Genomic DNA, 26,722 nt, shown 5'->3' with positions numbered 1-26,722 from the left:
ATTGCCTTGCATAAAGACAGCTGTCTACCAAGAATATATATGGAAACAGAGTAACATTAGTAATGTCAGTATTCTCTGTTTGGGAGGAGGTTGGGATAGTTGGATGGTGCAAAAAAAGCTTGTGGTTGGGATGGAGGATACCGTTAACTTCCCTTCGCCAACCAAGAGTCTCTATTGATTTTGACCATATCCCCCAATACAAAATAGATATTTTGCCTAACCTAAACTCCAGTGATTTTAAAATGCATACTACACCCGCCCAACCCAAATATGATCTCTTCTGGCTCCGAAACACCAAGATTGTGACATTGGCAATGCCAAACTCAAGGCTTCAAAATGGTAGTATCAGGATCTGCCAGTGTCGTCCCCATGGTTCCTTTAGTCCTCCTCTGTCCCCCTTCCTTAATGTTTTGATCTATCCCTGTTTATCTCCCTCTCTCTGTGGTATGTGTGTCTGGAATTGGGTATGGTGACCTACTTTTGTTTGCTGTCTCTTCACCTGTGCATCTGTGAATCATTGCCTGCAAACAACTCCACCCCCTGCCTGCTGATGAAAAGGACTCTCCCACTCCATCACCACCAAGTCTTCCGTCACTCACAGTGGTAACACATTCAGGCCAAATACTGTTTGTGCTTACTCTCTGTGATTTTTGCCTTTTCGAGATTTCTAATATTTTATCACCTGGTTCCAGGTCCACTTCAGCTTCCCTTCTCTATTCGCTATGCCCAGCTACACCTCGTGTTCTCCCAGGATCTCTCTGGTTTTTCCTGGAATCTAGTTTTATCTGGTCTTTCCAGTGATCTAGCGAGTCCTGTGAACACTGGTCACCTGATTTCTTCAGCTTTATTCAAGACAATTTCTCCAGCTGTCTTGAACACCCTTGCCTCATCCTTCACATCAACGAGCTTACTCTTGTTTGTAATTTCTTTTCATTTTTCTTTGGATATCTCAAATGTTCAGTTTTCTCTTGAGCAAACCAGTATTAAACTGGTGAACTTTTATTATTGTGTCTGTGTGTGGTTTTCAGCATTTTGGGTCCAAATTCAGTTCAAAGAAAACCTTAGAGGATGATCTGGCCTGAAAGCTTTGAATGAACGGTTAAATAATTAACTCGCAACTCATGATCAACCGCATGATTTAAATGCTCTTGTCTCTGACTGTTCATCTAGATAATCGACTTTGACAGCAGGGTTCTGAAAAGAAAAGATCAACTGCTCCACAGAAAGTTTCCCTGCCCCTTCCCTGGCTGTACAGTGTTACTGGTTGTTCGGAACCACCCACTGTCACCATCCTGGATCTGGTGGAACTGCTGTGTAGATGTGGGTGTGCTGATGAGTCAAGCCGAAACACCATCTTGTCCACACTGACTTCAAGTAAACACAACACTGGTTTCTGGCCAGTTATCCATTCCTCTGATGGCACTGATAGACTCTTGTGCCGAAGAACATCTCTTAGATTGGAAACTAGCTGCTCAATGTGTTTTTCCCTCAAGCCACTGCCTACCCTCTTACTGTCACTGCAGCTGACGATAGACTCTTGGCTCAGGTAACTTCTTCTCCCTAGTTCTTTCCAGCAACCATTCTGAGTTAAAACTCCACAATCCGCAAATTGATTGGGCCACCAACCATATCATTAGTTGGAGCTCCTTTTGTTATTTGACCTGCCTCCAGTCTGCTCTCACCCCTGTGAGTGATTCGGTCTCCAAAACCACTAGCGCTAGAGAACAGCCAGATCTGCCTTTCATTTCCCCTATTTATCATGATCTGTTGGAGGTGTTCAGTAAAGACAAGGGCATGTTACTTTCACCCCACTGTCCTTACGACTGTGCAATACATATTTTACCTGAGGTCCCCTTTCTTCCAAGTCAGCTGTGTACCTAGAGATGAAATGGGGGCAATGGAGAAGTACATCTGTGCATCGCTAGCTGCCGACATAATCTGTCCATTCCGCTTTCCTTTAGGAACCGCTCTCGTTTTATGTGACTAAAAAGGACAAAACCCTCACACCTTGTATTGACTGTCATGGGTTGAATAACATTATTGTTAATGACAAATACCCTCTACCTTTGATCAGCTCGGCTTTTGAGCCCTTACAAGGTTTTAACTTAGTTAGATTAAACAATGCCTACCATCTAGTGCGAGGAAAGTGATGAAAGTAGGTCACCATTCAAAACACCCCTAGGTCACTCTGAGTACCTTGTAATGCCTTCTGGTCTGACTAACACTCCCGCTGTCTTCCAGGCCTAAAGTCAATGATGTGCTCTGAGACTTTCTCAGTCAGTTTGTATTCATTTACTGAGACAGTATCCTATTCTTCTCCAAAGATGTTGAAGAGCAGATAGTCCACGATTGTCAGGTGCTTCAAAGACTCTTTGTAAACTCTTTATAAAAGCTGAGAAAGATTAATTTCACGTGTCATTTGTTGCCTTCTTCGGCTATATCATTGAGGGTTAGGACTGATCGCCACACTAATGCCAGGACTCCCATTTGTACTTCTCATTATTCTTTTGATATTTCAAGTACTCAGTTCTTGTGTAATTGAACCCCTTGAAACCAACATTAAACTGAATTTTTATATCTTATGTGGTTTTCAGCATTTTGGGTCCAAAGTCAGCTCAGTGAAAATGTAATAAGTAGTCCACAACTAATCAATGTGGGTTTTACACTTGGTTTCCTTCAAGTTGTGGAGCCCTCCCATTAGGGGTATCAGATCAAAAGTAAAAGGATAACTTTGGAAGCCAATGACAAATTTATTGTTTCACATTTGACGTAATTATTTATCAGGCCAGACTCCGTCAACATCGTTGGTATGACATCATCAAAATAATAATCCTTTAAGTAATAATAAGAATATAATAATAATAACAATAATAATAACAAGAATCCTTTAAGTAGCATAGTATACAATATATACATGTAAAAAAAAAAAAATGTTAAAATGCCTAATAACATAAAACACTCCTGTATATCTGGCATTGTTGGAGTTGTGGCTTTTGTGTTTTACATATAAATGAATTCCTTTGAGGCAGAAATTGCACAAACATTTAGTGCTATCATGAGAGGAGGAACGAGGAAGGATGCATAGTGACCTGACTTTATTTCACACTATCTAACTCCAGACCTCACTTCAACAATAGGCTCCAACACCTGAGGTTACAGATGACAAGACTAAAGATGATGAGAAAGATAAAGCAAAAGAGACTTGTGCCATGGTATAATACTGAGGTTTGCATCTAAAAGCAAAATGCGCAAATGCTTGAAAGGAAATGGGATTCCTCCAAACTCACTGAATTTTGTTCAATCTGGCAAGACAGCCTTAGATTGTATAGGAAGGCCATACAGACAGACAGAGCAGCCTATTATTCAAAATGAATTGAGGATAACAAACATAACCCCAGGTTTCTGTTCAGCACTGTAGCCAGGCTGACAGAGAGTCATAGTGCTATCAAGCCTTGTATACCTGTAACCCTCAGCAGCAATGATTTTGTGACCTTTTTTAAGACAAGATTTTAATCATCAGAGACAAAATTTAACACCTACTGACCTCAACTGGTACTGATCTACCTTCAAACACTGGAGCCTTAGAAACAGCAGGGCAACCAGATAATTGTCTTGACTGTTTTTCTCCCACTGACCTTTATCGGTTAAATTCATTCATATTTTCATCTAAACCAGCAATCTGGTTTCATCTAGGCCACATCCCAACTAAGCTGCTCAAATACGTTTTACCCTTACTTAGCACCTGTTTATTTGATATGATTAATCTGTCCCTAATTACAGGCTATGTATGCTAGTCTTTTAGAGTAGCTGTAGTCAAACCTTTCCTTAAAAAGCACACATTTAACCCCGAGGTTTAAAGCAATAGACCAATATCTCACCTTCCATTTCTCTCCAAGATCCTCGAGAGAACAGTCACCAATCAGCTATGTGACTTTCTACATAGTAATTGCTTATTTGAGGATTTTCAATCTGGCTTTAGAGCTCATCATAGCACAGACACAGCATTGGTCAAAGTCACAAATCACCTTCTATTGGCATTAGACAAGGGACTTATCCCTGTTCTTGTACTGTTAGACTTTAGAGCTGCATTGGAATACCTAATTGGCATTAAAGGAACTGCATTAAGCTTGTTTTAGTCCTGTTTATTGGCTCAATCTCAATTTGTTCATATTAATTATGCATTGTCCAAACTCACAAAAGTTAGCCTTGGAGTTCCCCAAGGTTCTGTGCTCGGGCCAATACTATTCACTCTTTATATGTTCCCCATCAGCGGTATTATTAGGAAACGTTCCACACGTTTTCATTGTTATGCAGATGACACACAGCTCAAGCTCCACTGTAAGGAATCTAGGAGTTATTTTTGATCAGGACATGTCCTTTAACTCACACAAACTAGACTGGTGCAAGAACGTGGACATGGTCTACAGAAAGGGCCTGAGGTCCCTTCAACATCTGCAGGACGATGCTGAGGATGGTTTTTTACACATGTACATACCTGTATTTTTATTTTAATTTTAATTTACAAATGTGTTCTTAAAAAATTTGAACACATTTGTAAATACCTGTACTTTGAGATTTTAGTTTTTGTTTATCCTATTTTTATACTCTTTTATACTCTTTATACTACTCTTTATACTCTTACTCTTTTCACCTGTCTTGGTCGGGAATACTGCGTGTGCGATGTCTGTAAGAACAAGAATTTCCCTTCAGGGATAAATAAAGGAATTCTGATTCTGATAACACACGTTTCAAAGACTGCATTCTTTCACCTCTGCAATATTGCAAAAATTAGGCACATTCTGGGTCAGAAAGATGCAGAAAAATACTACCATGCATTTATTACTTCCACGCTGGATTATTGTAACTCCCTTTTATCAGGTTGCCCCAGTAAGTCTCTAAAGACTCTCCAGCTAATGCAAGACACGCTGCTGCAGGATTACTCACAGGAAACAGCATCAGAGATCATATTTGTCCTGCACTGACTTATTTTCATTGGCTGCCTGAAAAATCTAGGATAGAGTTTGAAATTCTTCTCCTCACATATAAAGCCCTGAACAGCCAGGAACAATCATATCTTAAAGAGTTGATAGTTCCCTATTATTCCACCAGAGCTTTATGTTCTCAAGATGCAAGTTTACTTGTGGTTCCTGGAGTCTTCAAAAGTAGATTGGGAACCAGAGTCTTTAGTTATCAAGCTCCTCTACTGTGGAATTATCTTCCGGTTTCAGTCCAGGAGGGGGACACCCTCTCTATGTTTCAGAGAGTAACTATCCTTTTTGATAAAGCTTAGGCTCAGACTGCTGGGGGATCTCCCACGACACACCAAGCTCTCTCTTCCTCTTCCTCTCCTTCTGCACATATTTATGTCCCATTAATGCATATTACTAACTCAGCTTCTTCCCTGGAGTCCTTGTGCTTTCTCGTCTCACAGGTTCCCATGGATCGTGGTTGGACCTCCTGCTGCGGTCCTGCTTGAAACCTACTGCGATTACTACTGTTTAGTCATAATCTATTTTAATTCTATTACCACTATGTGCAGCTACTACCATTATTACTGTTACTGCTATTGTTATCATAATCACCATAGTACCTTCTGTATCCTTCATCATTATCATTATCTACAGTTCGAATACTTCTGGTATTATAGATGCTGCTACGCTTGTCTGTTTATGTGGTCCTTCTCTCACGTCCCACCCCCTTTCCTCCCCTCTCTCTCTCTCTCTCTCTCTCTCTCTCTCTCTCAACCCAACTGGTCAAGGCAGATGGCCGCCCATCTTGAGCTGGGGTCTGCTCCAAGGTTTCTGCCTTCTGAAAGGCAGTTTTTCCTCGTCACTGTCACGAAGTGTTTGATCAAGGGGGAATGTTGGGTTCTCTGTATTACAAAATTTAATTAAAGAGTCTGGTCTAGACCTGCTCTAATTGGTGTCATGAAATAACTTTTGTTGTGAATTGGCGCTACATAATTAAACTGAATTGAAATGAACTGAAAGATCCGTCATTTAAGTCTTTGTCTTTGTCTATGCCAAGATAGTGGCAAAGAGATTGAGAAGGCCCACATATGGTGTGGCAGTGAACTGAATAAAGTAAATGTCGATTTGTTTACCAAAAGTATCCAAATGCAAATTGGTGAACAAATGTAGAAAAACATGACATCAACCACAGGTTTTGACATTCTAGATGGCCAGTGTTAATATTCTCAAAATTAGTAGAAGATATAAACATTCTAATAATATTTCCACTTATTTCCACTATTTACCATTTAGTGAATGTGAGCTTATGAAAATTTTGTCACTTTTCCAACATTTTAACTTTTCCATTATGTCATATCAAAGTAGAAGGAGTACAGCCACATGGACAAAAGCTAAATATTCACAATTTCTCACCACAACAGAAATGGAATGGAATCGAATGGAAAGATCATTTCTCTTCCTTTTCTTATCAAAATAAAAGAACACTTCCATCCAGAGGGAGTCAGCTTTTTTTCCTCTTTCTCATCAAGTAATGGGGAAATCTTCAGATAAAGAATATGTTATATCGATTTCTCAGCTAATTTAATATCAGACAACTTCAAAGAAAAGCTTCTACAATATTCAGCTTTAATATAATAAGTAGAGGGGGTGATAACAAAATAGACAGAGATTTGTGCCTAATGTGATAGCTAACATCACAATACTCAACAGTAGGAGAGTGTTAACCCTTATATGTTACAGTAACAATGCACTGACACACTCAGTTACCAAAAGTGCGTGCACAAACACACACACACACACACACACACACAAAAGAGAGAGAGAGAGAGAAGTGGGCAGAACAAGAAACTGTAAAAAGTTAACTAAAAACTAAAATTAAAAAGTACATTTATTTTGGTTGGTCATTAACATATCTCATTAAAATCATTATTTGAGATGTAGTGGAGTAGAGGTTTGGAGCAGTGAGAATACTTAAATAAACTACATTGACCTCAACAATCATCTCCGTTTTTTACTGAAGCTATTACTATTATTACTAAGCTATTATAATTAAGTACTTGAGTTATTGTACTTTGTTATATTTCACCACTCCTCAAACCTATGTAACTTGTGAATCCAAGACAACTGATTTTCATGAAAGTTCAGATGGTTTTTATATTGGAGTCTTTTGTTATGAAATGAATGTGAATGGAGTTCTTCTCATTAGCACTGTTATGTGCGTGTAAATTAAGCCATCAAGATAACTGTCTAACAACATAATGTAGTTTTGAGACACAGGCCTCAGTGAGCTGCAGTGCTGGGGTTTGCTAGTTGATGTTAGAAGGCATAAATGTACTGGTTAAATCAGTCAGACTAATTTAGCAAACGAGTTTTGAAAACAAATAAGAAAGTAAAGTGGCTGCAACACTACATTAACATATATGACACCTTTTTGACAGCAGGCATGTCAATGAAATATGTCACAAACTCAGCAGACACAGGCAACATAGTAGCATGAGAAGACTTTTGAGGTAGACCACTGCCCGAAGGAAATGTCGTGTCAGTCACTCCTTTGTTTTTATAAAACAACGTTTCAAAAACATGTGTCCTCACAGAAACACTCTTCATTCTTTTCAACCATCTTCAAGCGTCTCATGGGACAGTTCTGTTGCCTCAGGACAGAAATGTAAAGCAGGAGGTACTCAGGGACTAGTGATGCTGCCACGACCCCACTGTGAAAGCTGCGAGACCGGGCACAGCAGCCGGTGATCCCCCCTGAGGGACTTACAGATCTGAGGCACCATAAGCAAGGCTTTGTATGAAAACAGACAACAGAATGCACCACATGGAGTGCACGTCCTTGCTCAGAGGAGAGAGAGGACATCAAGAAGATGGTTTGATGCAGTCTCTCAACCTGAGCCACACTATGAGATTTTGAATTCCTTAGCCCTTCTCACAGCCAGAGAAGGGTGTCCATCAAAGGTCATACTATGTAGCGTTGTCGGTCACCGATGCAGCATATACATTGCTTTTCAAGTCCCTCAGCATCACAGCTTTGCAAAACAGATCAGAGACATGGGGACAGGGCTCTACAGTCTGGGTTATGAGATATGTTTAGAGCACGTTTCGACCTCACACAATCTATCTTAAAAACCCAATTGAAATGCATTAAATGAGAAATGGCCCTGAGAGTCAGCTGTGGCTTTTTCAATTTCATGAGCGTTACTTTTTAATAAAGGGGTGGGCAAAGTATTGCTTTTGCCCAAAAAAGAAAAAGAAAACATAAAAAAGGTGGCAGGGACCCCTATCAGCAAGAAAGATTATTAAAAATGGTAAGGAACAGGCTCTGCAACTGGGACAGCATCTATTTGCCCTCTAGGCAGCATTGAGCTTTTAAAGAATGACTGTAGTGCTTTTGGTGTCATTGAGGACAGGCTCAAGGAAATATAACATTATTTTAGGAATGACATGTGTTCCCTATCCAGAGGGAAAGCCAATCATAAATAAAAGAGAAATAAATATAAAAACAAGGGAGTGCTGCCTCACAGTCATCTGTTATCTTTGAAGGTTTAATGGAATGTAGCTGCTGAGACAGAGAGAGAGAAAAAGAGAAAGAACAAAAAAAAGAGACAGAGAATAAAAAAGAAAGGACAAGAAATGAGAAGAGCGCAAACAGCACAAAGGCAGGGAGGCTTGATACAACAATAAGACAAGAAAATCTCCATGGATACCGTTACTAATAAAATCAGCAGCACAGAAAAACAACCCCCATCATCATAATGTGGTTATGTACAAAGCACTTGTGTTAGCCTGCAACATCCAGTTACACTGATTTGCTTGTGTTGCGTTACAGCAGAAGAGAACAAATGCTGTTTTTCATCCACTTTGTCTGTCTCTCAGTGTAACAGCACAATCCCTCTGCACCCTTCCATTCAATACTCCTTCTCTTCTGTCACTGACACGCTGCTACTGCTGCATCACTTCAGACAGCTGACTGCTCACCTTGCCTTTCAAATTCAAATGTTCTCTGCATAAACACCTATTAATGCCTGCAGGCACTCCATTCATAAACAAACACAATTTAGACATGCACACGAATCCCCACTCAAGCTTTGGGTAACCCCAGTCTTTTGAATACGTGGTTAAGTTTAAGTGACAGAAATGAGCCAGAGATTTGCGCAAAAGCAAAAAATGACATCTTTGAAAAACACTCACAGCAAACAAAAACAAGTCCGTAATTCTGAAAGTGTCATATCCTGCCAAACTTTCCTCATTACAACAGCATTCGTCTTTTATTTAAATATGGACAAACTAAGGATGTAAATCACCATTTTCATCATGTTCAGATATTATGTAAATTTTTTACACATGATCATTTCAATTAGATCATATTCTAAGGCCTGGAAACAATATGAGACAATATCATATGCACATTTAACAAAATCAGTTACAGCAGAAAAAGTCTTAATCCCTTTCTTTTCTTTTCTGCTAAACAAACATAAACAGTTCTAAATCATTGTATCAGTGAAATTTCAAATAAAGATGTATCTTAAAGATGATGATATGGATTGATGTTTTCACTGTTGTCACATTGGATTGTTGATCGCAAAATCAGTATATTGATCCAGATTATTGGACTGTTACACCCCTAATGAAGACTACAGTCCTACCTATGCATCACTTGGGCTGATATTGGTTTAATAATAATAAAATTATCATCAACCACCAAGCTCAAATCTTCCAAACACTCTTGTTACTATCGTGGTTAACACTGTCAGCAAACTTCTGAGTGGGTTGAGAGATTGTAGGCCATCAGCACTGTAACCTATATATGTCACTGCTTTTTGCTCATGCCTGAGTGGGAGTTATCATTTCAAAAACCCCAGAAAACAACATGGATGAAGTCACTCTCTAACACAGATACATCGATATCAGTACATATGTAGGCCGAAATGTATTAAATCAGAACAGTTGCTGCTTACATTGGCCTTGAAATGGCTCATACTTTACTTGTGCTGTACACGTGTCAAGATTTTTAAAACAAGTAAAAATCCACAGATACATCAAAAACACGTGAATCTGTATGGAAGTAAAGAATATATTTTGAAATTGTTTTCTCAGTATGTAGGGAAATGTGTTTAAATTTAGCAAATACCACTGAAATAAGGCTTTATATTTGGAAAATATATTTTCGTATGAATACAGATACACTGAGCGAGGCTAGACCACCAAACTAGCAAGTGGGCAATGGTCCCATACTTCACAGTCCCTAATGACTCTGAAGGCCCAAGAGTCATATGGTGGACCAGTTGGTTTAAGGATAGGACTTTCTTATGGTCTTGTCTTGTAGATAGGTTTTGTGTCGATAATATAACAACATAAGTGACATATTTTTTGTCATTGGAGGGAACTCACTCCAACGAAATTTGTTCTCTGCATTTAACCCACCCAAGTGACGTGCACACACACACAGCAAACCCGGGGCAGTGGGTGACCGCGTGCAGCGCCCGGGGAGCAGTGGGGGTTAGGTACCTTGCTCAAGGGTACCTCAGCCATGGACACCGGGACGGGGAATCGAACCAGCGATCCACCGGTTACGGGTCCGACACCCTAACCGCTGATCCACGACTACATCTCGGTGAACAGGGTTCTATTGCTGTAGTTTCCCATCAAGTTAAATGATCACGCCATCTTGTTTCATAGATCACAACATTCAGTTTGTTAAATGTAATCCATGTTTGGTTGTCATGTCAAAAACTATCTGTATATTTTGCTTCAGCCTCTAAGCTACATGTGTTGACATGTATTTATATCCTCATGGATGGGCTGAAGAGGAACATATGAGCACAGGTCAACATACCTTTGCTGATGTGACTTGAGCTACTGTAATGTAGTGACTGTCTAATGGCCATACATTGCATAAGCATGACAGTTGTAAAACCCACAGTGCCAGCTCGCTAAGATATTTTTGACTGTTCAACAAATAGATGCCAAATAAAAGTTTATGGTGTGAATTTACTAGTTGAAATGAATGATGCTGTTCATGCTGAGCAAGCTGATTACAGTGCTGTTTACTTTGGAGCTCACAGTCAGGAAATTATTACCAGGAACCCAGAGAATCAAAGAAACAAGTGCTACCAAAAATAGCTAAGTATGAATTGATCTGCTTTATTATAAGCCAGAAAGCTATTGAATTTCACATATTTAAGCCAAGATCACTGCCCTCTGGTGTGATTAAACAATGTATAATGAGCAATCAATGTATTAAGCTGCAATGTTAAACACACACACACACACACAGGCACATACACTAAGCACTGATAGAAACAAACAGTTCGCATACAGCCCTTTGCAGACAAATAGTGTGAAGAAATGAAAACTTCTGCCCAGTGTTATCATTATTCTTGTGATGATTTAGGGGCTGGGATGAGCTTTCCATTTCCCACACAGCAAAGGTTGATGGGAAATAAAATCCCATTCATCAATGACACATCTTTATCTGTGATGCAAAAGCAAAGACAAGTGCGTGTGTATATGTGTGTGAATGAGGACCCAGTTCTGCACATATGCGCTCTCTCTCTCTCACACACACACACACACACACACACCACCCATGCTCTCAGCCCCCCTATCGCGTGTTAATTTACAGTGCCTCTCTTATCTAGGCAGGTGGGTAAAAGCTGGCAGAGCAAGTTCTGGAGCCACACACACTCGTCCCTTCCCCCTCCATCTCTTTATCCTTCACTCCTCGTTTATCATGTCCCTGAGGCTTCAGAGCGGGTGGAGATAAAAAACAGTCTTGGCAAGAGGCAGTCAGACAGAATGGATAGCTTAGCACCTCCACTAGCTAGCTCAGATAACACTGTCACCTGATGGTGGTGTGTGTGTGTGTGTGTGTGTGTGTGTGTGTGTGTGTGTGTGTGTGTGTGTGTGTGTGTGTGTGGTGGTGGCGGGGGGGCGGGCTGCCTTCCCGCTGTCATTAAAAGGAGAATGTGATATCTTTGCACATAATTTGGGTGATGATGAAAACCTTCTGAATGATGTACAAGATGACCACCTACAAACAAGCTCAGCGACCGCGTAAGCAGCAGCTCAGCTTGCAGCACCTCCTGCCTTCCTGAGTCCACCAAGGAGTACTGGAGAAGTACTGATTTTCAGTGCGAGACTGCTGAGGTCCCTCATATGAATTCTTGCCCAGGCCAAGTAGTGTTTAGGCAAGTGCAATGCACCAGTTGGTTTGTGGCAGGTCGTTTAGTTATCTAAAAGGATAACGACTTTCTTATGACTTTGTCTTGTAGATGAGCCTTGTATCCTAATCTTGTTTTAAGAACATTATTACTATTATATTTAAAATATTTATCTATTTATCTTGCATTAAAAGATGTTGTCTGCTTAGCAACACAGAAAGTAAGCACACAACACACTTTTTATTTTTAAAAAAATAATTTTTAACTACACGATCAGATGTTAATTCATTGTAACACAGAGTGATCCGTTGTTCATATAAAAACAAAGATTAGTGCAGTTTTCCTAAAATTAGAGCAGGCTAAATGGCACAAAGCACAGTTAGGACAAGCAATCAAAACCACATCAATAATATAACAACATTTAGGCGACAATAAAGCTGAGCTTTACCAAGTCTATGGTAAATGCTGTTGTCTACGACATAAGTAACTTACATCACTGATGTTAAATATCTCTGGCATGCTACATGTTAGACTTACATTTTTTGCCCTGAAGCTAACCATCATTGGTTTGAGAGCTGCAGGAAGATCACTTTGTAATCCATTCTTGAACTGCTGTGTCTTTTGGAGAAACTGGTAAAAAGAATTCATAACAATAAATCTGACATTGAATGTCAGAGGTTGTTTTATTGCCCCTATTTTTTTATATGTATTTATTTGTTTTTTGATGCTGTCCTTTTATTGGGTTTATTTTTTTTATTTATTATCTTGACATTTTGTTTTCTTATCTTTAGAATTTTTTAACCTAATCAGGTTTTGAGTCTGTTTTTCCTGAGATGTGAATTGAATGTGTTTTGTACATAGCTGGGGTCAGGTAAAGTTTGAAGGTGACATACTCTATTAATGTGATAAATCACATTCACACATTCAAGAATTTCCCTCCAGGGATTAATAAAGGAATTCTGATTCTGATTCTGATTATACTCTTCCAAATCCAACCAATTCTTTAGACATAAAAAATCAGTAACAACCTTAACCTCATCCTTCCTACCTTGTCCATGCAGTGATCAAGCTATTAAGTTAAACACTAAAAATTGTACAAAACTCATATGTGTACTTCACAGATTAAGTCAATTACTGAACTCAACAGCAGAGAAAACACTTCCTTTGCCATTAAGACTGACTTTGCCATAAACTGAATAGGCTATCAGTGTCGTGTTGTTTTTGTTGTCAGATGTCAGAAGGTTTTGTGTGAAACTGCTGCTGTTGAATGAAAACCTCACAGCTTGGTTTCCAAAGCTCACAGCTTGGCTTCCAAATTTAATGGAATGTTTAAAATTTCCTGTCCTTTTTACAGGAAACTAAAACCAATCATGACATATTTTAGTTAAAGGGTAAAAAATGAAGAGTGTGATGAGTTCATTAAGCTTGCACAGAAAAGACATGAAACAATGAGCAGTCAGAAAACAAGTCAAGCTTCACCATTTTGCTCCATTTTTACATCAGAATCTAATTTTTAAAATGTAGGCTACCAAAAATCATTGACCATTACCATCAACAGAAACTTTGTATGTGGAAGAGGGGTTGATCTTCAACATTTCCATACCTATCTATCTGTGATCTATCAGATAGATAGAGATAGAGATATCAACTACACTTCCTCTGGCTTTAGAATACCTCTGGGTGAATATCTTAGATTTTCACTATCCTCCAAACAAAGAACACCCTCAGTGTATCTGTGTAAGTTTGTCAGTTGACCCTGATATTGGCTTGACAATTGAGAATCAACTACACAACCTCTGGCTTTAGAATACCTCTGGGTGAATATATAGGAGTGCACACATACACATAAACACACACACACACACAGAGAGTGACACACCAGCTAAAGAAATGTGCTGTTCTGCTTGGCAATCCTGTGCTTGGAATATTAACCAGAGCATTACTGTTTAAAACAGCAGGTAGGGGAGCAGCAGGTCCCTACTTCATCATGCTATTCAAGGGCCCTATTAGGCTACAATTACTAAATGGCAAGGCTTGTAAATCATACATCATTCATGTGGAGGACTCTGAGAAGGCACAAGAACACTCCTCTTCACTGCCACCCACTGCAACACTGTGAGCTGCTGAGAGGTACTGGTGAAGAGACAAGGAAAGGAAATGGAATGGAGTCAAAGGGAAGGGAAAGAAAACAAGGAAAATAAATGAACAAACAGAAAATGTAATTAAAATAGTATAAACAAAACAAGAGAAATAAAAGACAGAATCCTGTGCATTTTTCATGAGCTTTCATCTGGAGTCACTCAGAATATGAACCACACAAGACACCTCATTGTTGAGAAGACAGACTGCTTTTAAACTGTATGAACACATTTGCACCTTTAAGAAGATGATCTTATCTGATGTTTCTTCTATTTTTGTTAGGCCATATCAACTTCTCCCTTCTGTCTCACACTGTCATATTATGGGTTTTAGTCAGTGTAAACTTATTGCAAGAAATGTGCATATGATAGCAAGGGCCAAGATTTTGGTATTGGAAGCATTCTGGTTTACATTTGTAGCATGAGTGATATTGACCAATCAGGTTTGAGCAGCTTTTGATTGTATATAGGCACACAGTCTGTGCAGAGAGCAACATAAGTGGAACTCATTGGTCAAAATGAAATCTTGGCATCCATGCAGCTATCAATTTCAACGGCAGCTCCGTTAGCACACATGTGGTTGTCTGGAATGTAAACAATAACTGGTGTTCAGAAAAGGAAATCTTGGCTAAGCTATCTGAATATCCAGAGGCTAAACTGTCATCAGACAATAGCCAATAGGCTCCAAGGCTTAGAATTGCAGCTTGTAGGGGCCATTGACAGGGATTTAGACCCCCCTTCACACAGTTGGGGTGAAGCAGCCTGCCACTGAAGGAGCTGCCCAGTGCTTGCAGGGTCTCATGCATGGAGTGAGAGTAGTTCACCAGCAGAGAGGAGGCTTGACTATCATCCTTCTCTCTCCCACCACCTGCACTGGGTCGACGGGGCTTGCTGCTGCCCCAGCAGACCACTCCATGGACCACTCCATGGAATAGGGCAGATTTTCACTGAGTCGAAAAAGGTTCTGAGGAGCAGACTTTAGTTTCCCTTCAGAAAAGGCTGTCTGACAGCAAGTCATACATACACCTAAACTGATAAAATTACACATAAACTGATACTTTTTTACTCACTTTGTTTGGTGACTACAATGCAGTTTGCTGCCATCGAGTACACGTTAGCTTCTTTCACTGGTACTACTGCTGTTCCTGCTGTTTAACTAATGTAAATAATGTTACTATGGATATGTACTTTATACAACCCCACTTCAAAGTCCCCAGACCATACTTCTAAGTTGGGATCTGCCATGACTTCATTAACATTTTTTTTAATGGGCATAAATTAGCTGGGAAAACGACATCACACGTCACATCAATACTGACTTCTGTTCAACTGAAGTTGAACAATTCAGATTTTCATCCATTTTCTGCAATATCATCACCTGCAGAGCAAGCCCCTGCATAATTAATAAGGGAATAGGACCATGTGTCTAATTTTAAATGGGCTTGAACAAAATAATCTGGACAACAAAAATGTAGGGCTGACATATTTCACTCTGTTTACACACTGACTGTCAGTGTGGGAACTAAACAAAAACATGATGTTTTCCTTACATTTATCTTGCTGACCTTAATTGGCTGATTTAACACCTGCCTATGCTGGCCATGTAGCGTAGGTAAAGTCAGCTGCAGTCACTGTCTATGATCTCTGCAGACACACTTTACAAGTCATTCAAACAATTAACAATACTTCATACTAAGTTTTGTCACTATTTATGTGCTAGTACAATTTTCAACAAAAGTCCATAAATGAATCAAAAGTGAACTGGGAATACTTACATATTAAGCTATTAAGGTTAAGCTCTTGAAAGCCCTTAAGGTCTTTTCAAGTTTATCTAAAACACTGATACTACTACTACTTCTACTACTAGTAATAATAATAAAAAATGATGATAATAGTTTAGTTTTGGTTTTATTTGCATTTTTTTAAAATTTGTGCTTCTGAGATTTCCACTCAAATATAATTGAATTTCAATTATTTATGTTTATTTATTTTCTTACACATGGTAACTTTATCAAGAATATGAATGGATGAATGGATAAAATAAAAATGTTAATGTTAGAAATCTAATATAAATGTATTAATCAATTTTGTGTTTAAATGGTGTATTAAGAAACTCAGAGAAACTTAAATTAATAAATAAAATGGAAAATTATTAAAGACAGAAAGGAAAACATAAATTAACAGAATTAATGAATTTATTAAGTCTACAGTTATGTTTCCTGCATAGCCCAGGCTCCAAAACACAACCATGTTCGTTATGGAGAAATTACATAATTAAATTTGACCAAAAAGTTGCACAAAATCTTATCTATCAGCAGCTCTGCCACAGAAAAGTGGTCTTGAAAGACTGACCAGTTGATCCATTTAGCCAGAACTGAATTTGGCGCAAGGCAAGTGTGTGCATGTGTGTGTGTGCTAAATAACATAGTTAAAGAATTAATGGCTCAGTCAGTATGAGAAAGCATGCTCGATTTTCTAGAACTTCACACGTGCTACATGGACTCTTTTCCTCACAGATGTCTCGCTGCGAAATCAATTGTGATGGCACATTATGAATGCAGTTTTCAAACAGCAAACAGCCCCAGAAAGCGTTGCCATGTCTTCATATTTTCAGCAGAATCTTTGAATTCCTGTCCCCAGGCAGGTAAGCAATATTTCTAAACTAAGTAGTGAGGAGAAATTCATCATTTACATGTAGAGCTATCTCAACCACTAACACAAAGGCACCTTCATTCAGCTCTGTGGAAAGGTCTGTCGGGAAAAAACAAAGAGTTTGGAGTGGAAGGAGAAGATTACAATATCAACCCAAACTGTCAGCGTGCTGATCTTCCAAATGTCAAGCAATACATATTCATCTGTTTGGCTGGCTGCAGTAACGAGGCAGTGCTCTAGGAGAAGTCCAAACAGAGATGGCTGACATTTCAGCATTCAAGAGATTGACAGCTGTATATAAACAACATGGAAATACACACACTCTCAGGAAGACCTAGACACACACACTCATATTTATACACTTATCATGTTGCAAAGAGTTTAGTTGGATGATGTTAAACCTGGATGGTAAACAAGGGTCTCTTAAGTTTAGGTTATGCTAATACAGAGACCACAGGACTATTCCAAAACAGTGCATTGAAATATCCTGATCTTAACCTTATACTTAACAATATACTGCCATCTTTAGAAACCTCTTTTAGTCCCACACAGCCATCATATGACTTGTTAGAGTCTCATGTGTCCAGGTGTGAATGACTTGCTCACCCCCTATGGCCATAGTGTAGCTCATCAAATGGGTCATCATGTGACTTGTAAGGGTCACCAGTTCCTGGAGGGGGGCAATCTAAGTCTCCTGGGGAGGGATCTCAAGCCTGTACTTTAGGTGGTTGATAGGTGGTGGCACAGAACATTGTCTCTGTTGAGGAAAGGTAGTTCCAGGTGGACATAGATTGCTTCCTTCACCTGTCTCTCAAACCATCTGTCTTCCCTGTCCAAGATGTGAACATTGTTATCCTGAAATGAATGTCCTCCTTAAAATGTAGATGATGATAGATGGATTGCAGAATCCTGGCCAGTGGGGTTGGTCCTCCTATGTTGGGTCATAGTCGCTTGAGGAGCAGTTGTTTGGTGTACAGTTCATTGCAGTCCTCGCTAAACTGGACCACATATACGATGTTGCGTAATTGCTACCTAAAGCATATTTTACTTGATGGTTTAGGCAGCTAGCATGAGCAGGGTAGTTAACAAACTGATAACTATGTTACTAGTAGTAGTTAGTAGCTATGCTTTGTGATGTTAATTTGCCTTAAAATGTTTATACTGTACCTTCTTGGCAATTTTGAACCATATACCTACCTTTTAAACTCAGTCATAGTCCCTCATCTTATATGAGAGCTCCTCCTGGTGTCATCCCTTTGCACAAATTCAAATTGATCCCAGTAACTGACAGCCTATATAAGGTCTGGACTACCAGATTTTCCTTCAGAAACATATTTATGAGGTCTCAAACACCACAGCCATATCTACACCCATATCAAAGATATTTAACTGCTTACTAGCAGGAGTCCTTTCGTTGGTATGGCAAGACTCGGTAGAATTTGCTTACCTCCGCAGGGTAACGACGGCCGTTGATGCTGTGTTCAGAACCTTCAGATCCATTACTTGGACCCCAATGAAACTCCACTTTTTCTGCCTTAAATCTCCCTGGTAGCCCTGCACCTCGAACGAAATAATCATCCTTCAATATAATGGCCACTGGAAGGGAGACAGAAAAACAGAAAAAAACAGAGACAGAACGACAGGGTGAGTGGTCATACATCACTGCACATCTTTTTCAAAATACATAGCAATCATTCCTCTCAAAGAAACAAGATGACAGAAAATTGGTGACTTGATGTGAAGGCAAATTTCAAAAATAGTTCAAAAACGTGAGGATATATACAGTTTGAAAGCTCTTTAAAGTCTGAGGAGACACAGACAGATGCAGTGATCTATTCTGAGGGCATGCTAAAGGTAGATATGTACTTATGTTTTAGAGATGCTTAAAGGAAGAGTTTACACAAGACCATTCCTGTCATTGTCCTTCAACTTAAGACAAATTCTCAAAAGAGAGGCTAATTTGCCATGCAAAATCATGCTCCTCAGCCAGCATTAAGTGCCCTTTCAGGGTCCTTTATTATTCCATCAAATCTTGCTGAAATTCAAGAGGGGGACTTATTTTCTTATCCTTTGTGAAAGGATGTTCCATTAGCCAATGTAACTGCCTCCCTCCCATACTTCATCAGAAATGACTCTGAGGCATGAAGTATCATGTATACCTCATAACACATGGACAAGCCCACTTTACTTACTCCGTGCTTATGAAAAGTTAATAACACATGACAATGAATATATACATTCACAGGTAAAATAACTCAACCAAAACTTTTCAAAGAATTGCTTCTTATAACTTGAGCCTTATTTTCACTGCTTTGGTTATCATTTTTATCACTAGTAACAGTCAGCAACAACAAATTGTTGACTAGGAAAATGGGAACATCACTACAATTAAGTTTGTTCGAGCAAGACGCATGAGCAATCAGATAATCAGACAGACCCCTAATTATTGTCTAAGAGGGGATGACTTCACCAATTCGTTTCATGTTGTGTCTATATGGGACAAACCTTAAAATTCAAATAAATAAATTCAAATGAAATTAAATAAATTTAGTGCTAAACTGACAACTTCACTGCTAACTTTTCCTGTTAAACTTAATTCATTTGCCAGTCCACTTCATTGCCATTCTCTGCTGCTCACTCTGTCACTCGTTCAGCCACTTTTGCTACACACTCAGCTTTTATGTTTTCACCCTTTCATCAACATTAGAAAAGCCAACCTAGAAAGTAACTGACTATCATTAATATTTTCAGAAGCTTCAAACTGTACCCAGCAGCAAAAAACTGGCACACTGCAAGTAGTTGCAAACAGCCACAATTCCTATCACTTTGATGATAGGAAATCTTTGGTCTGAGCAGGGTTTAATTGCATAATTTTGCTTGTAGGTTTCTGACTTAACAACCATTCATTCTGCTTGTTGTAGGAAATGGTAAATAGTAAATACATGCACATTTTTGTTGATGGTTTAAAGATCCCTAACAACTTACATCTTGCCTAAAATCAAATATTAAAGGGCTGTACAGTTTAGTGAACATACTATCCCTGGATGTAGATACAGAAAAACTTTTAATTCATTCATATTTGATATTATTATATTATATTGACTTTTTTATTAAATGTCAGTCAGTTTGTTCTGTGTGTGATACAGGTTAGTGTGTGTCAACAGCAGTTGAAGTTTTACGCCTTTGCCAACCAGACAGACTTTGAAGGAGTGTAATGAAGGGTAACGTACGTCTCTGTGAAATTAAAGGGGGGTCACATAAAACCTCAGCTGTCTCGCTGCCTTAACTCACTTCCCATTTAAATCTAACAAGTCAGTTAAGAGGGCTGGCCTAAGTTGGCCCTTAGTTATGCTGCTAGGCTTAGACTGCCTGGAATCTCCCATAATGCACAGGGCTTCTCTATCCTCCTTTAATTCTCCTTCCACACATATTCATGTCCCATCAATGCATGTCACTAACTTGACTTCGTCCCCAGAGTCTTTGTGCTTTCTCATTTCTCAGGTTCCCATGGCTCGTGTCTGAACATCCTGCTATGGTCCTACTTGACACTGACGACTGTTATTACCACATATTATATTTCTACATTACTATTATTACTACTATTACTACTACCATCATTATTATTGTTAAAACTGTGATTGTCATGTCAGTACTTGCGTTATTGCTGTTGCTATGCAGCTCCCTTTTCCTCCCCACTTCCCCGGGGAGGAAGAGGTCATCCCTCAGAACAGACTTGTCATCAAGGCTTAGAAAGGGTCAAAATGCAGGCCCTACGCAAGGAAGTTCCTATGTTAATCTCTAGTTCATTAGTAACTGTTTTTGAATTGTGTTTTGTTTTGTTCGGGTTTTTTTTCTCTGTAGCATAAGGGGTGATCGAGTAGCGGGGGCTGGAGAACAACAAAAAACAGTGAATATGACATGCCAACTCAAAAAAAATATTAAAGATAGCATCATATAATGTTAATGGAATACTCAACCCAATTAAAAGGGCTAAGATATTAAGGAAGTTGCAATTGTATGTTGTGCAATCCTTCATATGAGGTAAGATGGAAAGACACTGAATGCTGCATGTCGGCCAACATTCCATTACAGACCATAATAAATGATAATAAACTGAGAATGCATCTTAGAGAAGACAAGAATCCATGGCTTGGTCTATCCCTTAACATATGGTATGAGACTACATCAAAGAATGACTTGACAGAGCAGAGTAGATTATTGAGATGGATTGGACATGATTCAGATTTTATACCTAATGCATCTGATAAAACATTCAATAGATGGAGAAGGGGACCAAGGGGAAGGGGAGTTGGTTAAGAAGAAGGCTTTTAGAAGTTTTTAAGACATAAAGAATGGTTTAAATAACCAGGATCCACAGATATTTGCAAATAAGGCACTATACAGAACAAGTAATAAAAAAGATTGATTTAGATGAGATGGAAGTTATGAAGTTATCATGATTATGGCTGACTGTTAATGAGATTATGACTGTTTTAGGTGTAGGTGGTTGGAACTTAAAATCAATAAAAAGACAATTTAAAAAAAATGAATAGACTTAAGAGGAGCTGAGGGGGAAGAACTCTGCTCGATAAGATCAAAATAATTTAATGAGCTAGCTCTCAGAAAATTTTGATAATGTCAGTGAGGGATAAGGTATTTCTGGCTGACATAAATCAAATTTTCTAACACACACACACACACACTAACGTCTGTCTAAAGATATTATAGCATTTTTTAATTAGAGCTCATCAGCAGTTAAAAAGAAGCTGTTTTGAAGAAGACTGAGTTTTCTTTGCTTTTCAGCTATGCCATGCCTTTGACTCCGCATTCCAGGAAATAAACGTTAAAGCTGAGGTGAAGAAAACTGAACCGAGTTTGTTCTGCAGAAGGGTGGGTTTTATCCAGCCCTGTCTACCTTCAGCTCCATCAGCAACATCTCCACAAGGCGATCTCTCCACAGATAAAACACTCATCTGTCATTTAGAAACAGTGCACAATCCATGCATAATTCGTGGCAAAAACGCAGGGACATTTGTCTTGTTAGCTATGCATTATGTAGCAGGGGGAGAGCAGAAGCTGAGCACCATTTTGTTTCGCAGCTGTTGTTTGTGTTAGCATTTTTACATGGCTCGCTACATGCTGCGGACCTAAAATCCATTTAAATTATGCTCTGCTGTGTTTTCTACTTTGCAGGTGGCCATCAACATCATCATCATCCCTTCTTTCTCTCTGAGCAGCCTGTGGTCTGGGGGAGATGATTGAGTCACTGAAGGCCATGCCAGAGAATTTCTAATCTTGACTGGGATGATGAGATTTTCTCTTTCTCTGTCTGAATCTCTCACTGTCTCAGTCATGCTGTTTATGCTTGCATGTGTCAGCACCAGTGATCCTCTGCCTGAGGGTCAGGTGGTCAGTCCATTCCTGCAGGGGATTACAACACAGTGTGTTTACCTCACCTGATAGAGCTACCTGCACTCAGTCACACGTCTCACATCTCAGCCACTCGCTCGTGATCCAGTGACTGGTAGATGGACAGAACATTTACTCACTCTCTGTGACTCAGCACAATATTGTAACACCAGGGTCAGTAACACATAGATAAAAGGGACTCATTTTTTTGTTCTTTCTAGTTATTTGATGATGACTTGATGAGGCAATTTAAGTCAGATTTGTGTAAATTTGAAAACAACAGTATTCAGTGTACAGTGCTGAGGACAACAGCTTGTTGTTGCTTATGTTAGTGATCAAACCAAAGTAATAAAACAAAGTGGGGAGATGTCTCAGCCTACCCCAGCCTCAAGTCTCAAAAGTCAACCGTGAGTCCAGTCTGTACAAACAAGTGAGAGTGTTGTGTAGTCACAAGCAGATGCTCATCACAGCCTCGAGCTCGCAATGCAGAAATGGTCCCTCACGATTATGGTTTTCTGCTCGTGGGTTCTGTACCATACCACTTCAATTCAGTTTTATTTAAAGTGCCAATTCAAAACAGAGTTATCTCAAGACACTTTACAGGTGTGTAAACAACACATTCAAAAAAAGGAAGAGAATCAGAGAAAAACAGGTCCCAGGGCAAAACCCCACACTGAGTAAGCATTTGGCGAGAGTGGCGAGGAAAAACTTCCTTTTAACAAGCAGAAACCTCAAGCAGAACCAGACTCAGTGTAGACGGCCTTCTGCTGTGACCGCCTGGGAGGGAGAGGGGGGAGAGGAGAGATAGGGAGATGGAGAGAGAAAGGAGAGGGGGATAGGAGAGACAGGGAGGATAGAGAGAACAGTGCAGAGCAGGAGAAGCAGGATCCAGGCAGGGCCCGTTAGCACAAACATGAAATAATTATCAGGTGAGGGGTGATATTTTTTCAGTCATCAAGGCAAGCAAGCAGCTTCCAGGTTCAAATATGGTTCTGTGTCCTTCTGTGCAGAGCTTGCGTACAACTGTGGATGTGTCCCTCATTTAGTACAAAGCAAGAATGTGAACAATCTGAAAGCTGGAGTACTGTGCCATGGGGTCACAAAGACTAGTTGTTTTAGGAGGGACTGGGATTTTGATGAGGATCGCATTGTGAAAATTGGGCCCTGCAGGGTATGGGGTTTCACAGAGAAAGCAACTTATTCTGCTGTTGTTTGGACTTGTGGGTTTGGTCGGAGGGGATTTGCAAAGTAGTGCGAGGCAGTGGAAAGAGGCAGAAGATTTGGTATAGGTTTGCTCAGGTTTTAACTTTTCCTGTTTTAAAGGTTTTAGGATGTTGAACTCAAATATGTTACTTTTCGGTAGATTTTAAAAACTGCTCTGGAGTGAATATAAGCTACTAGCACTAATTTACTTCTTGACAGAACCAAGCAGTTTGCTTCTAGTCTTTGTGTTAAGCCAAAGGTTAAACACGTTCAGACCTGAGATCTGTTAGACAGCAAACATTAAGCAAGCAAGCATCTTCATTTCTATTGCACATTTCAAAAACCGAGGCAATTCAAAATGCTTTACACAGGCAAAAAAATCATTGACAACTTTCAAATAAATAAGCATTGAAAACCAGAAATAAAATCAATTAAGACAAAGTGAAATGAAAACTGATTTTAAAAAGTGCATTTTCCAAAGTGTTATATAGTATCTGTTTCCATTGTGCTCTGGCTCACTTTGGCCTCATATTCCACCAAGGACGAGCTCCAGCATGGTGCCCACAGTGCTGACCAGATTTTTACTGTCAAATGATTTCCAGTGAAGAGGCGGCACATCAGCAGAGTGAAGGAGAGGGCATGACTGATCGCCACCAATGCTGAGCATGTTAGAAACAGCGTGCGGCAAAACCTGTTTTTCTAAGTGATGGAATTACCCAAGACCACCTAAGCATCATCTCAGTCTCTCTTTCAAATCGCAATGGTGTACATGTATTACTATCACGCAGTTTTAAAATATTCTAATTCTTTACTTCAATAAGTAAGTGAGTATTAGGTCCGTAACACAAAAATCTGCATCAGTAAAAGTACAAAACTGTTACTAACAAAATGCAAAGTTCATCATAATGCAAGATGAGTGTTTGTATTGTTGGACTGGTATTGGTTGTGTAAATATGGAAACAATGTATGTAGCCTCATATCAGTTTAGCTGGTAAATCTGAAAACAGTGTGAGTAATTTCTTCCCCCACAGGTTCTAAGTAATGTTCCCACGATTACTAAACCTTGTCATTTATGCAACTAAATGATAACAGATGGGCAGTAATGCTGACATATCGTAGGACAAATGAGCAAAAACGGAATATTGAGGAGAAAATATCAAATGTAATGAGTGCGATATGAATTCTGTATTTGCTTATGTGTTACAATCTCCATTTGAGTTTAACTGCTCTTCTTCCTATCGTGTTGAGTGGAGCCAGCTGGTTGGGATATCTGATTTGCATCCCTCATGCCTTCTGAAGCATGATGTATTACTAGCTTGAAAAACAACAACAAAAACATTAATTAAAATTTTCCAGAATTTGGTCATTTATGTAATGGAATTATCATGCTCAGTAAAAGCTGGTGTAACTGCTAACCAGCATCTGTTGCAGACATTGTATTTTTGACTGGCTCCCAGTATGGATGTATTTAATCATTGTTTTTACATTCGTGAAGCCTTTGCCCTCACTTTCAACTTAATTAGTTCACTTGCCATCACATGACTTGAGCTGTGGGAACTTATAAACAGCTGTAGGAACCAGTTGAGTCAATAACTGTGTTAGTAATGCTCAACCTACCACAAATGGCACTTGGACATGCACAAATTGTACTGTGTTTTGCCAGAACATTAGATAAGATATCAGACTATCATGTGGCCTGTATGCTATAATGTGGGGATAGCAGATCACCACCATGAAAGAACACAGGAAGTGATAACCAAGTGTTGCGTAATTGTAGACAAATGAATCAAATGGGGATCCACGAGACAGCTCTGTAAGAAATCATTGATTGAGAATCTAAGCAAAAAGATGATCTGGTCATTAAATCACGACATAACAGCTAATGTCTTCATAAAAACAACAACAAAAAAAATCATGTTCTGAAATGCTTCATAGCAACAGTATATTACACTGAAATGCAATAGCAAGATTCAAACTCAAGTTGAAGATGAGATACTTTCAACACAATTCTATGAAAATTGGTGATTGTCATGGCTCACAAATGATGAATTTTTCAGATATCTTTCACTCATCTTAGAAAATAAACTGAGCTACACACTACTGATATCCACAAATACACACTCTGCCATCTGCAGTCTCATAGTCTGCTGTCCCCCACCTTCTGTTGCTTTACAAAAGTGTAATCCAACACCTTCTCCTCGACTGTTCCCCCTTGTTTCTTCACCATATTAACTGCCTCCAACATGAACAAATTCTTATGCATCATCTATACTGCAGCCACAATGATTAGCTGCCCCGCCCCACATCTCTTAGACCTCAAAAGCAAAGCCATTACCATAATCACAGACACACCCTCAACCAACTCTTTAGACTTGCTTCCATCTGGTTATATATATATATATATATATATATATATATATATATATATATATATATATGTGTGTGTGTATGTGTGTGTGTGTGTTTGTGTGTGCGAAGACATTTGTGGACATGGATGGAGAATAGGGAACTGTTGGAATGCTACTACACCAGACAGAGAGAGGATACGTGCAGACGCTCTGGGATATATGGATGCTTCGAAAACCAACATTCAAGATTCAAGAGTCTTTATTGTCATTATGCGAGCATAATGAAATTTTGTAAAGATTCTCACCTTAGGCACACATATACACAGCACAAAAACTTAAAATGAACACTTAAGAAAATATAAAGATATAAAACACAAGGCAAAATAGATAAAGTGCACTTAGTGCCAGTCTATGGTATGCTGTGAGTGTTTCATTGTGTGTGAAGGTGTGTGTATGTGGCTGGGGGGCGGGGTGAATGTGTGAAGTTCCTGTATGGGGGTGGGATGTGAGTGTTTCACTGCAGGGAAGCTATTACTTTAACAGCTCTGGGGAAGAAGCTGTCCCTGAGTCTGTTGGTGCTGGTTTTAATGTTCCTGTACCGCTTTCCTGATGGAAGCGGAACAAACAGTTCATTGCCCGGGTGGGTGGGGTCTGTGGCAATGCGTCTGGTCTTTTTCTGGACACAGGCAGCGTAAACTGAGTCCAGATCTGGTAGACTGCAGCTCACCACCCAGGCTAAGTCCTTCCTCAAGGATTGAAAGAGCTTTATTGTCATTTCACACATGTAGAAACATTAGGGGGAACGAAATTAGTTTCCCTGGTCCCGGTATAAGCCC

At 39.4% G+C, this 26,722-nt stretch overlaps 1 protein-coding gene across 2 annotated transcripts in view; it reads right to left on the bottom strand.

Annotated features, from left to right (window-relative positions):
* Positions 1-26,722, bottom strand: part of LOC124054264 (receptor-type tyrosine-protein phosphatase gamma-like) — a 404,131-nt gene that overhangs the window by 131,061 nt on the left and 246,348 nt on the right. For both annotated transcript variants that reach the window (XM_046380034.1, XM_046380044.1), the window contains one exon: positions 18,374-18,522. In XM_046380034.1, coding sequence (XP_046235990.1) covers positions 18,374-18,522 — 149 coding nt within the window. The remainder of the gene's footprint in view (positions 1-18,373; positions 18,523-26,722) is intronic.

This window comes from Scatophagus argus, chromosome 3 (genome assembly GCF_020382885.2).
Source record: "Scatophagus argus isolate fScaArg1 chromosome 3, fScaArg1.pri, whole genome shotgun sequence".
Lineage (NCBI taxonomy): Eukaryota > Metazoa > Chordata > Actinopteri > Scatophagidae > Scatophagus > Scatophagus argus.
Note: the sequence above shows the minus strand (reverse complement) of the source record. Positions and strands in the feature narration are given on the sequence as shown.